The sequence below is a fragment of the Scophthalmus maximus genome, chromosome 13, assembly GCF_022379125.1.
Source record: "Scophthalmus maximus strain ysfricsl-2021 chromosome 13, ASM2237912v1, whole genome shotgun sequence".
Classification (NCBI taxonomy): Eukaryota; Metazoa; Chordata; class Actinopteri; order Pleuronectiformes; family Scophthalmidae; genus Scophthalmus; species Scophthalmus maximus.
This window is the reverse complement of record NC_061527.1, coordinates 14,657,377-14,670,162: the sequence shown is the minus strand read 5'-3', so window position 1 is coordinate 14,670,162 and position 12,786 is coordinate 14,657,377. Positions and strand designations below refer to the sequence as shown.

The 12,786-nt window shown below is 44.0% G+C and overlaps 3 protein-coding genes across 5 annotated transcripts in view; 1 reads left to right on the top strand and 2 right to left on the bottom strand.

The window, feature by feature from the left end:
• Positions 1–79: 79 nt before the first annotated feature.
• cks2 (CDC28 protein kinase regulatory subunit 2) lies at positions 80–2,247 on the top strand. The gene is made up of 3 exons (XM_035648247.2): positions 80–277; positions 839–966; positions 1,675–2,247. Exons 1-3 carry the CDS (start codon positions 219–221, stop codon positions 1,716–1,718), a joined length of 231 nt encoding a protein of 76 aa, XP_035504140.1. The 5' UTR covers positions 80–218; the 3' UTR covers positions 1,719–2,247.
• Positions 2,086–5,029, bottom strand: odf3l2b (outer dense fiber of sperm tails 3-like 2b). Of its 2 annotated transcripts, XM_035648245.2 has the most exons (5): positions 4,434–5,029; positions 4,265–4,321; positions 3,467–3,577; positions 3,009–3,122; positions 2,086–2,784 (listed from the first exon to the last, which is right to left on the bottom strand). In XM_035648245.2, the coding sequence occupies exons 1-5, from the start codon at positions 4,474–4,476 to the stop codon at positions 2,297–2,299; spliced, it is 813 nt and encodes a 270-aa protein (XP_035504138.1). In that variant the 5' UTR covers positions 4,477–5,029; the 3' UTR covers positions 2,086–2,296. The 2 variants fall into 2 exon arrangements, with proteins under 2 accessions (XP_035504138.1, XP_035504139.1); XM_035648246.2 differs by lacking the exon at positions 4,265–4,321 and having other exon boundaries at positions 4,434–5,026.
• Positions 5,030–6,172: 1,143 nt separating this feature from the next.
• The window catches only part of cpamd8 (C3 and PZP like alpha-2-macroglobulin domain containing 8), a 40,330-nt gene continuing 33,716 nt past the window's right edge, over positions 6,173–12,786 (bottom strand). The window contains exons 42-44 of one of the 2 annotated variants that reach the window (XM_035647627.2): positions 10,192–10,266; positions 8,019–8,220; positions 6,173–7,349 (exon numbers count right to left, since the gene is read on the bottom strand). In XM_035647627.2, the coding sequence (XP_035503520.2) occupies position 7,349; positions 8,019–8,220; positions 10,192–10,266 (278 nt within the window). In that variant the 3' untranslated portion in view covers positions 6,173–7,348. The remainder of the gene's footprint in view (positions 7,350–8,018; positions 8,221–10,191; positions 10,267–12,786) is intronic. The other variant, XM_035647628.2, reaches the window with a different exon arrangement.

Genomic DNA, 12,786 nt, shown 5'->3' with positions numbered 1-12,786 from the left:
ATTTTCACTCAAAATAGACGATCTACGTACGGGGGGCGGGCTCCTGCCTCGACCAATCCGGGGGACGCGGGGAGCCGTTGGTGTTTGAACCGTCGTCGTTAGAGAACAGCGGCTTGTTGTTGCGCTCGGTGAAACCAGAAGAAGTCGGATAACTGACTCGTATCTCACGAAGAACACCGCCGAGGACTCTTTGTTTTGACCGCTACCGTCGACTGAAGATGTCAAAAAAGCAGATTCACTATTCCGACAAGTACACCGACGAGGAGTTCGAGTACAGGTATGTGTGATTGTGGTCGCGTGCTAACGTTAGCGTTTCTCCTGATGTCAGTGAGCTAACGTGGCCAAACACAAAGTGAAGGCCCGCTGGCAACGTCATCGTGAAATGTCATTTAGTATTAATATATATATATATTTTTTTAGCTTTTGTTACCAAAACAAACCAGCGGGTCCACTTGTTGCACAACTGCTGTTCAAATCGTCGCGGTGTGGTTCGAACGCTGAGAGTCTGACGTCAAGCTGCTGCAGCAAAGCAAACAAATATGTGTACATATATATATGTGTATGTATGTATATGTGTATGTGTGTATATGTGTATGTGTGTATATGTATGTATATATGTGTGTGTATATGTATGTATATATGTGTGTGTATATGTATGTATATATATGTATGTGTATATATATATAGTATGTGTGTGTGTATATATATATGTATGTGTATATGTATATGTATATATATAGTATGTGTATGTATATGTGTGTGTATATATATATTTTGGTTGTTGTTGTTGAGACCCAGTGGGTCATTCCTCACGCTGTTGTCACTCTTCTTCACACAGACATGTGGTGCTGCCCAAGCAGCTGTCTAAACTGGTGCCCTCCTCCCACCTGATGACGGAGGACGAGTGGAGGGGACTGGGGGTGCAACAGAGCCAGGGCTGGATTCACTACATGATCCACAAACCAGGTGAGGTGGACCGCTGACTCAAAGGAAAAGCCTCACTGTCCCATAAAGAAACTCACAAGACCTTATGGACGTTGACAGCCGTGATTAACCCCCTTCTAGTTCGAGACCGGCATCGGACGATGTTTTGAGAGCCCGGCCGATATTATCGGCCAACTGACTTGAGCCTTTAAATGTGCATTAATGTTTTTACATTTTATGTAAAATAAACGTTTGTTATAAGTTAATATGTATTGGGTTGTATTTGTATAGATATATCTATATCTATATATATATATAGATATAGATAGATAGATAGAGATAGATATAGATATATATATATAGATATATATAGATATATAGATGTATCTATATATACTGTATATCTCGCCAATGTGTCGGTATTGGGAAACTTGTACTCCCAAATTTCAGCATCAGCCCCCAAAAATCCATTTCAGTTGGGCTCTAGTTAGTTGTATCAATCGGGGAATTCAAAGTTTTTGCAAAATTTCCTTTCATGATTAGAAAGCAATATGGAAATAATGATAGTGATTAGAAACACTTGTTTTACAAGGTAAGCACGGAAAATACCAGAGCGTATCCTCTAACATCTGGTAGCATGTGCCACTACATTAGACTGTGTTGAAACTTAGACCACAGCTGTGTGTTGTAAGCACTGTCCCATAGATGATAATGCTGCTGACATGATGATTCTTTTGCTTTCCTCTCCAGAGCCCCACATACTGCTTTTCAGAAGGCCTCTCCCCAAGGACTAGATGAGAAACCTCTGTAAAATACCTGCTATCATCTTTGCTGATTTGTATCGTCTTAAGACCATACAACGCTCAGACGTTCATCTCTACATGCGTTGTAACGTATTGTGTAGAAAACCATTAGTTGTATTGTTTTTGGTTTTGTTGGGTTTTTTTGTCGTCTTTCTTCTTTCAAACTCCCTCAATTTTTAGAGGTGAATATCTTGCTTCTGCTGGGAATAATAACCGTATGAATAATATGGTGAAAGTTTGCCTGGCAATTGTAGCCTTTTTTATGTTTTTAAATGTCTTTTCATGTCGTGTTGTTATGATTGATTGATTTATTTACTGAGTGGTCATGCAGGCACAGGATTTTATTTTTCTCAAGCCCGTTGTTTTCCTGAAGGTGTTTTCTTTGTTTGAACATCCTATGTTCTTTACACTTATGTTATGTACATATATTAATTATAGGTATCATAAATGAGTCACCTAGTTGATTTAACAAACTTTGTTGCTCATAGAAGAAAATAAAATGTTCTCTCTCTCTCTTTGATTGCTCATGCATAATTATGTTTCTGTCATTCTCTCCAAGTGATTGATGTTCAGTCAGAGATGTTGACAACAAGTGGGGTGACAAACTCTGAGTGTCTGATGCCCAGAGAGAAGGCAGGGGCCCGGGCCTTGTGAACTGTCACTCGCTCTGGATTGTAAGATCCAGGACCAGGTTTCTTGGATACATCTCTGGCTAAGGTGGGTCGTCCCAGCATGGAAAATGCTGGCGGTCGGTGTAAATATACACCCGGGTCTGTGCTGTTGTACCCGCAAGGCCCCGGCGTCTTGGCCAAATCCACAGATGGTCCGCCTGTGCTGTAAGTGCCCGATATTGTGTAGCTTGCACTGGCTGGCTTGTTTGGGACCTGAGGGCCCATGAGTGGAGGAAGACAGTACTTGTTTGGAGCAGGTACAGAGTCGCGGCTGCGGTAGTTTGTTCGAGAGCCCATTGTGTAGGACGGAGGTCTGCGATGAAGGTTGCACGTTGGGGCTTTCTCAGGACTGTAAGCACCTGGTCCGGGTGTTTGGAACAGCTCCTCTAGTGGGGAGGAAACAGTTGAATAATATAAACCGTCAACTCGGCACCATATGTGCACTTGAGGGGGTTCAGATTTTCAGTTGCAGCAGCTGACACTGGATCTCAAGTGTCAAAAGCAACTGGTCTTTGGCTGTAATTTGCAATTGATTATAAAGCATTAGTCTGTAAAGGAAACCTGTGTTAAAATTAAATATTTTATTCAACATGGAGGAGAAGGAACTCACTCTGTTCTTTCATTCTGCCCAACATGGAGTATGCAGGTGTGCCATCCTTTCCAAAACGAGTGATTTTCGCATCAACGTGGTATCGAGGCCCTGGGCTGGAGTCAACACAATACACTGCAGGGAATGTTGACATATATTATGAATCCAATATAATGTCTCCTCTTGGTATTTGAGTGGTAGGTCAAGGCGAGGTCAGAAATAACTACAGCATAATAAGGCATTGTCTCCCTCTGCTGGTTGTAATTTGACATTACACCACTGACTTATTTTGTATTATGTATTTTCATGCGGTTACATTATTTGACTGGTTTATTCTTAGTTAGCTCTTGGTCATGACCAGCTTTGACAATGTAGTTCTTAATCAAGACAGTGAAAAAAACCACTTATTTTCATCAAATATAATTCATAAAGGTTTGCACCAAATCAAAAGTAAGAAGGGGGAAAAAAAGGTGGCTTACTTTTGTCACTCATCCTGCCATGGAAAGAATAGGCGGGGCTTGTTGGTTTGGTTAAGTCATGAGCAATTAATCCGATGGTTGAAGGAAGCCCATAGCGACCAGGACCTGGCCCTGGATATAGAGGGACATGTCACTAAGCTGCACAAACACATGCATTTGCACAAATGACAGATTTGCAGTTGGGGTGATTTACAGTGGCAGCCATTTTCAGTTGCCAGTAAGACTTTTGCAAAAAACAGAGGTGCAAGTCAGTGACTAAATTGCATTTCACATAGACCTTAATAACTATCATTTGACCATTTGATTTATTACGTGAGAAGAAAAACGGATATCTTTCACTATCATTCTTTTTTCAGAGACTCATGTCAGCCATTTAGCCCCGAACTTTTAGTAAATAAAACGCTTGCATCTGATTTTCTAGTCTTGCCTTGCACGCTGAGCCAGACAAACAGCTCCCAGAGCACAATATCAAGACACAACCTCAGGGGGAAAAGAATTACATCAGCATACAAGTGTTCAGTGGCATTTGCACAAGCAGAGCAAGTGGGAACATTTTTTTCCCCAGAATGGAAGCGAGTCCTGGCAGGTCTGCACACCGACAAATCCTCCACTCTGTTCCAAGTCTGTGTTCCGCCTTTTGAAATGATGACATGCCAAATGACCAAAAGTGACCAGAACTCAGGTGATGATATTCACCTGAGTTCCAGTTTGTTTTAGTTTTTTTACACTGGATGTAAAAGTTTACACACATGGTTTGCACCATCAGTAAAAGACCGTGTCTCCCACTGATGAACTCACCCCTTTCTCTTCCTGCAATTGCTGGATATTTTTTCTCCATTGAAGAAGCGATGGATACTTTGGAAATCCCTCAATGGTTGCAGTTTTATAGAAATATTCATACATGTTAATCTCAACAATACACCGGCTAAATAAAACAGTTATTGACAATGTTAAAGTTAAATCTTACCACAGGTAATTTCCCTTTTAGCCGGACCTGAGGCAGGTTGCATACTCAGAAATCCAACTGGTCATCAGGTGAGTGCCAGAGGAGCAGCTCACTCCTCAATACATGTCCACCTTGGTGGCCTTTCTTCAGATATCACAGTGCTGTTTATCAAGGATCCAGCATCACCCACGCCTCGCCTAGCACTGAAACCCAGAGCCCTGGATGATCGACAATCAATCTCTCATTTCCTCTGAAACAATCAAGAAACCCGAGACCCTTGTAATATCAAAGTGACAACAGCGGAGACGACTCCACACTGGATGGGGTTTTTATCTGTCTGCCCGTTTGTCCCTTTGTCTAAACGTCCCATCTGCGCTGGCTCCGACAGGTGAATGGCCCTTCCTCCACAGAGGTACATGTATAGGTGCACTCAGCCGCTCGGTAGGAACAATGTCATCACTCCGATTCTCTCCCATGTAATGCAAGCTCCCCACTGCAAAACCATGAAACCAGGATCCCTCTCCCTCCTTTCTCTTTTCACTCTCTCTCTGCTCATCGCAGCGTGGAGACGCAATATCACTCTGCAGCCATGCATGCGTGCAGTTGCCACGGAGACTGCTGTGGATACCTTCGCTGCAGCCAGGTCCCCTGCACTGCTGGGGACAACAGGAACAAAGTTAGACTGGATGAGTTAATCATACTGTCAGTGCTCAGATCTTGGAGGGGAGGTCAAGTTTTTGTTCAGTTCGACTTTCACCTAAAATTTTCAACTATAAACCGAAGACAGGACCAACTCTCTAACCACACTTGTCATTTAAAAAGTAGGAATTCCTGTGTTCACGGACTGTGTGGTAAATGTTTTCTTCCCCCAGACACGCACATTAAAACCCGCACACCCAGATTCAGGGTCACATGCAGTGCAGCACACCTGGAGCGGTTACAGGCCGACTATACCTTCACTTAGCAGCCCCATTGATCTGTAGTCATAAATTGCCGACATACAGCTGGAATACACCGCTGGAAATTAAACTAGCAACCCTCTGGTTTCTCATCTTTTAACTTGAGGTCAAACCGATCACCCAGTTGCAGTTCTCGCGCCTCTTTGATCTCCTCCAATCCCAGTGGTAATTTGTAGTTTGGGATTTGAGGGACTGGTTTTTGAAAGGCCGCTGTGCTGCCAGAGGCCACAGAAACCGAGAGGGGTCAACAAGTGCCATGAGCAGAAAACAAACGTTGCATTTTTAACAGGCTGTGACTCTCTCGCGGCTGCTGCCTTGGTAACCCAAATCTGCTGTTAGCAGCAACACAAAACGCACAAGCGATGCACGTCCAAGCTTAGACACGTGTACAGTATGTAGAAACGGATATACACATGTGCATGCTTTCTGTCTCTGACATAGCATCCTGCCAGGGGTCAGGGAGTCAGCTATCAAAGCAAAGGGCCTTCTGAAGCAGCAGGATTGTAATGCGGCTCACTGCTGGCAGGAAATTATCTCCAGACTTAACTAGCCTCTCAAAGGAAATGGAGCAACGCAGCCTTCACGAACGTCACTGGAGCTCCTCTGCTATAGAGGAACACTCACATGTGCTGTGCTGCATCTGCAGAAATGGCACTGTGGGGGTAAAAGTAGTCGGGGTTAAGGTATTTCACTCCTACAGTCCTGCAGTCATACAAAGCGCAGCAGGTAACACATATTACTGTTCAGGCATCAAGTCTTTTCTTCTTATTCACAGTGTAAATACAACAAAATCAAACGGCCTGGATTGTATACAAATTTATTCCCGTTTGTCTTAAAAAGCACAATGTTTGATATGAATCAGGGCTACGCTTGATCAAATTTGGTACATTTACACCAATTTATTTTAACTTCATTCTTGATTTTTTTAAGTTGATTGCTTCACAAATCAAAATTGAACACAAAAGGAAAGAAAAAAAACACACAATAGCTTATGAACTGTACAATCAAATCTCAAGGTAGGTAAGGTGAAAGGTGACTTGAGAGGAGGTGATGTTCGTGTCTTGATACCATAGTTTCAAAAACATTTCACCTGGTGTGTCCTGTTGCACCACTGGTCAAAGGACGTATCTCCTGTAACTGTAAAGTCCATAGTCTGAGTCGGCCAGAGGCCTTTGTTGCATGTCGGCCCACCCCGCCTCTCTCTCCTCACGTTTCCTGTCAATCTCTAATGTGCTGTTTAAGGCAAAAAAGCCCCAAAATCTCAAAAACATTCCAGCTTATGATTCTGTAAAGCATATGGTTAGCATATGTCTTCTTCCAGCAGGATACCAGCACCAGAATTTCATCAAACATTTGAAAAAATTGGGTTAAAGCTCGCTATGAAAACAAAAAATGCCTTTGATAGCACAAACTGTATCTCTTGTTTGAACTGAAAGAAGCACAAGGGCAAAAAAGTCGACTGTGTGGGCAAAAAACAAAAACAGATGATATGACCTCCAGCTACAAATAAATACCACAGATAGAAAATATAACAAAATATTTTGCTTAAGGTCAGGTGTAATTACAAACATAAATACTTGATTATTTCTTCTAGTGATTATAAAGGCGGTACAGTAAATAACAAAGATGCTATGGTGCCCTATTGGTGACCAGGAGTCAGGAGGAAGAAAAATAAAAGTCTGGAGGACACTCTCTTAATTACAATCATGCACAGTCACATCCAACCACACACGCATACATATAAAAGCACCTGCTCTACCATTCAGAACAATCTAAACACTTAACAACACACACACACACACACGCACGCACGCACGCACGCACGCACGCACACAAAGTCACACTCTCGTTCTCCAGGCCGCCGTCTCTTCCCTCCAGGCTGAGCAAGTCCCAAGTCTCTCTTCTCTTTCCATTCACTAGCATATTCACAAATAATGTACAATTTGGAGGTGGGGATGGTTTCACTCTGTGAAGGCTTCTGTGGACGACAGGGAAAAACAAAACAAACGTTCAATAATAGATTATCTCAGACACGGTTAAAACATCTTTGAACAATATAGACCTGTTAATCATAAACTGTGGAACTTCCAATGTTATTTCTTTATCATTATAACCATAGATCAAAGACCTATGGAAAATTCATCCATTATGCTCGTCTACTTTTGACGCAATAATGAGAGAGATTGAACTCCAGTCAATCCCATAAAAAGTAATGTAATTTTAATTAGCTGTATACCACGTTCCCCTGAGCCATTTTAACTCTCCCCCCAAATATATTAAAAACACACACTACTTTGTTCCTTTATTTGACAAGAAGAGTACCAAATATGTATCCATCCATGTCTGAAAGTAGTCCCCAATAAATGCACCATTAACCCCATATTTGTGCTATGTTTCTATGGGACTGGCAACTCAATCTTGCAAGAGAAAACAGAATCCCATTGACGGAGGAATGAAAGCAGATGAAGGAGGAGAGTGATAAAAAAAGAGATAAAACAAAAGTGGACCTCGGACGGGACATACTGTAGATCCCCACATATTCTGATCTACATGTGTCTCAGTCTAATGATGACAAATGTCCTGTAACCCTGAAAAACAAACACAAAAAACGATCGAGACATAAAATCTAGGACGAAGCCACTCCTACCATCGCTCTGGGGTGTTTTTTGTGTCCAGTGTGGGTAGCTGGGTGTCTGCTGGCAGGAGCACCTTCTGCTCTACGTCCGCCCCTCCTTCAGGAAGGTAGAAATGGTCCCCTGCCTCTGCATCAGCAAGGAAAGGATGAGAATCTGGGTCGTATTCATAGGAGTAGTAGGACACCTCTGCCATGGAGCCCTGCTCCTCTTCACCTGGAGAGATCAGGTTCGTGGTGACAAATACAGACGCATTAGACCAAATGGGCGGTTTGTAGATTGAATTGTTGATTACAATATCTGATTCACGACGACTGCAACTTGATTTAGTTGCTAAAGTGTTAGGTGTCTTAAGTTATTCAGCAGCAATACCCCGTCAGTGACAGTAGGGGTCCTTCCACACTTAAAATGTACAATATCACAGTACGCTACTTCAAAATCACTACATGTATATTTGGATGCGGGCACCATTTTATTAGATGTTACATTTCAGATTTGCACTCTGTATGTGTCTACCACAATTCAGATTTTGTTTATTTGAAGGTCGTGATACCCAGTAATTAGACTTTATGGTGAGTTCTAACACACCAACAAAGAGAAAAGGGTCATGTAGACATATGATCCATAAAGTGGGGAATTACAAAAACATTACATGACCAGAGAGCATGCGCAATGGTGGGGTAAGGTTCCGCTCAAACGAAGCCCGTGAGTGTGTGTGTGTGTCTATTATACTGTATCCTCCGGTACAAGTTCACGAATAAGACAAGTCTGCACAGGGAAGCTAATTCCAGAGCTTCCTCCGCTGTTCCAGTGGAAACTGTCAGTTCCTTGGCACAACCCCACCTTCACCTATTACACTCTCGGTGCACTCAGCGGGCACGTTGTCAACTTTCTAATGGTTTACAATGACAGTGTTTTCACAGCACTTATTCAATCTAATCACCCCTGCGGTTATCGTATTGTATGTGCGCATGTGTCAGTTAGTGGGCCTCTGTATACATGCGTGTTTGTGCACAAATCATATGATATCATTAAACATATTATTATACATATGGGTTGTGTATGTGTGTGTGTGTGTGTGTGTGTGTGTGTGTGTGTGTGTGTGTGTGCGCGCATGTGAGCACATAACAGCATTCCTGTGGTGAGTGTGAAGTATTAGCTTTTGTACTATGGAGCTTTGTGAGCTGCAGCTACTGGAGCTGCAGGCTGGGAAACAAGTCAGTGCAGGCTACGCCACATCACATACACACACACGCACACACGCACACACGCACGCACGCACACACTGGCTTGCACGCACACATGCAGGTGTGGAATTACATGTGATATATTATTAACAGCTCACACATTACCACATGCAATCAATGCACATCCACACACAGCATGTATATGTGCAGCATGCACACTTCTGCAACCTGTGAATGACTGCGGGGCCTTTTTATGTGTTCGCTGCCAAATGTAACACAGCTACGTCCTCCCTCCACACGCAGCCAAACATCCTATCAGGAATTCTCTGGCTGCCTCCCTGGAAGTGACAGCGGATCTTAGCTCATGGCACAGCAACAATCGAGGCTGCAGTATGAAACCTATCCACCTATTTATTACACCGATCGCAGACATGATGTGGTGGCGGGGGAATGTGCTGCCACACAAACCATCTACATCTCTATGTTCCTCCCTCTCATGCCTTCGGTCTTTTGATCTGTCCGTCTTTTCTTTTCTTTCGTTTTTACACCCCACACATCCTTTAATTCCTTTGCTTTTCACTCTTCCAAACCTTTTGAACTCCTATTCTCCACATGATAAAATAAAACCCCTCACACACACGCACACGCACACACACACACACACACACACACACACACACACTCTGTTTTAAATATAATAAGCAATTGACAATTGAAAATGTACCAGAAACCCAGACTGAGCTATCACAAGCAGCAAGATTTAAAGCGGTGGCATCCAGAGAGCAGATGTAAAATGCTGAAGACTCTCTGAAGACAACTCCCAGGTGAAGAAGTAAAAGCTTCTTAATCCTCTCTCTGTCGCCCGGTACAGTTAGACTCAGCAAGCAGATGGAGGGAAGGTTGGAAAGCAAGAGAGAGAGGTGAAAAGTACGAGAAGAGTGTATGAGTGAGATGGAGGCTCATGCAAAGCTACGTATATTATAGTGGTAGAAGAAGTTACCTGTGTGCACGGGCACTGAGGGCTGCTCAGTTTCCTGGCTGGCTGTTGGTTGCCTGTCCTCCACCTTGGTCTCCACTTGAAAGACAAACATACAAATGTTTGATTATACTCATTTATATGGCTGCCACTGCGCTGAAAAAAAGAAAAAAGTTATGATTTAAACAGAGTTTCAGTGTTGCATAATCTAAATAGTGCCCAGAAGCATTATCCACCCCGCTGAGCAACACTTCTTGGAAAAACAATGATGTACACTCTGTCTCAACAGAAGCCTGCATTAAAAACTTTCCAAAAATAGCAGGGGCCAAACCACGGTTACAGGGGCCATGTGTGGAAACAAATTATCTCTTTTTCCCATTCAAAACGGGAAAACGGTGGCATGAAAGTCCCTCCACGCAACCATACACAAACAAACAAGGTCAGGGAGCGCCAAACAAAAATATGATTCTTTTGATAATCAACACAGCATGAACCACTTGGCACAAACAGAGCTCTTTAACCACCAAAGTTTTGTCTATGTCTTTTCCCAATCTGCTCCACAACATGAAGGCTCCTTTGTTGTTGGGCTGTGCGTCGGAAAGGAATGTGACAAGGATTTCAAAGGGCTGGACAAAAGCACTCTGTCATTTGGACAGAGCCCTGTAATACAGCAGGCAGCAAAAGAGGGTGCTTGGTGGGGGGCGGGGGGGCGGGGGCGGTCGGAGCGACGGGTAGAAAACTCTTCTACTAATCAGCTCAACACCTGAACAGCTGTTTCCACAGCTCAGATCATACACAGATGAGCTCCGACGTGAACAGACAGACGTACATGTACCAGATGCAGGGACGGTGGATGTGGATGATTACACAGTGGTGCTGATAGCGGAGCAAAGTCAAAGAACTTTATCCAGTAAAATACGCAAGGTTACAATAAACTCCAAAGAACATACACTCATGCAAACAGCAAGAGTTGATCAGAATAAAAAACAACAACATTAGTCTTGAGCTTATTGCTGGTTCAAAAGTAGATGGTGGACATTGCAGACATCATGTTTGCACCCACGTCTAGCAGTGTTAGTAAGACAAACAGAAACAATTGTTCACTCATTCAGCTAATAATCACTTTCTGTCCTTGTTAGCTTGTCTCTTGTTTAGTTTTACCCTAAACAGTAGGGCTGTTACTTTTTATTTAAACCGTGATGACCTGTTTAATAAAAATATACAGACTTGAAGAGCATCAACCTGTCTGAAGTAGTTTGCCGCGTGATCTGGCAGAAAGTGCTCACTATGAACTTGACCTATTGACCTATTGCATGCCCTCTTGACCACTAGAGTAAGCCAGTAACGTTATGTTGTTTTTCCTACGAAAAAACATCACGATGGTATGGAAGTGCATAAGGCATGTCTAGTAGCTAGTCTGGCACGCCCCCAACAAAGCCTAGTAGAGCGAGAGTAGAGGCCGACGCTTCCTACATGCACTGGAAGCGGTGGACTGGCCAATCAGGGCAGACGGGGCGTCATTGGGAGGGAGACACCAAGTGTTTCAGAGAGGGCCTGGAAAGAGGAGCTGCAGGAATGGACATTGAACACATTGAATTGGAATGGAATGCTTTTTTTTTTTTTTAGAACATTAGAGCATTTAAACCTTTTCAAGTAATAACCCAAATTAAAATGATGAACCTCTCATCTCATCTCATCTTCAACCGCTTATCCGTGGTCGGGTCGCGGGGGCAGCAGCTTCAGTAGGGGGCCCCAAACTTCCCTTTCCCGGGCCACATTAACCAGGTCTGACTGGGGGATCCCGAGGCGTTCCCAGGCCAGTGTGGAGATATAATCTCTCCACCTAGTCCTGGGTCTACCCCGAGGTCTCTTCCCAGCTGGACGTGCCTGGAACACCTCCCAGGGGAGGCGCCCAGGGGGCATCCTTACCAGATGCCCGAACCACCTTAACTGGCTCCTTTCTACGCAAAGGAGCAGCGGCTCTACTCCGAGCTCCTCACGGATGACTGAGCTTCTCACCCTATCTCTAAGGGAGACCCCAGCCACCTTTCTAAGGAAACCCATTTCGGCCGCTTGTACTCGCGATCTCGTTTTTTCGGTCACGACCCATCCTTCATGACCATAGGTGAGGGTAGGAACAAAGATTGACCGGTAGATCGAGAGCTTTGCCTTCCGGCTCAGCTCCCTTTTTGTCACAACGGCGCGGCAAAGCGAGTGCAATACCGCCCCCGCTGCTCCAATTCTACGGCCAATCTCACGCTCCATTGTCCCCTCACTCGCAAACAAGACCCCGAGGTACTTAAACTCCTTTACTTGAGGTAAGGGCTCATTCCCTACCCAGAGTAGACAATCCACCGGTTTCCTGCTGAGAACCATGGCCTCAGATTTTGAGGTGCTGATTCTCATCCCAACCGCTCCACACTCGGCTGCGAACTGATCCAGTGAGTGCTGAAGATCACAGACCGATGGTGCCATCAGGACCACATCATCTGCAAAAAGCAGTGATGAGATCCCCAGGCCACCGAGCTGCAACCCCACCCCACCACGACTACGCCTCGATATCCTGTCCATGAATATCACAAACAGGATTGGTGACAAAGCGCACCCCTGGCGGAGACC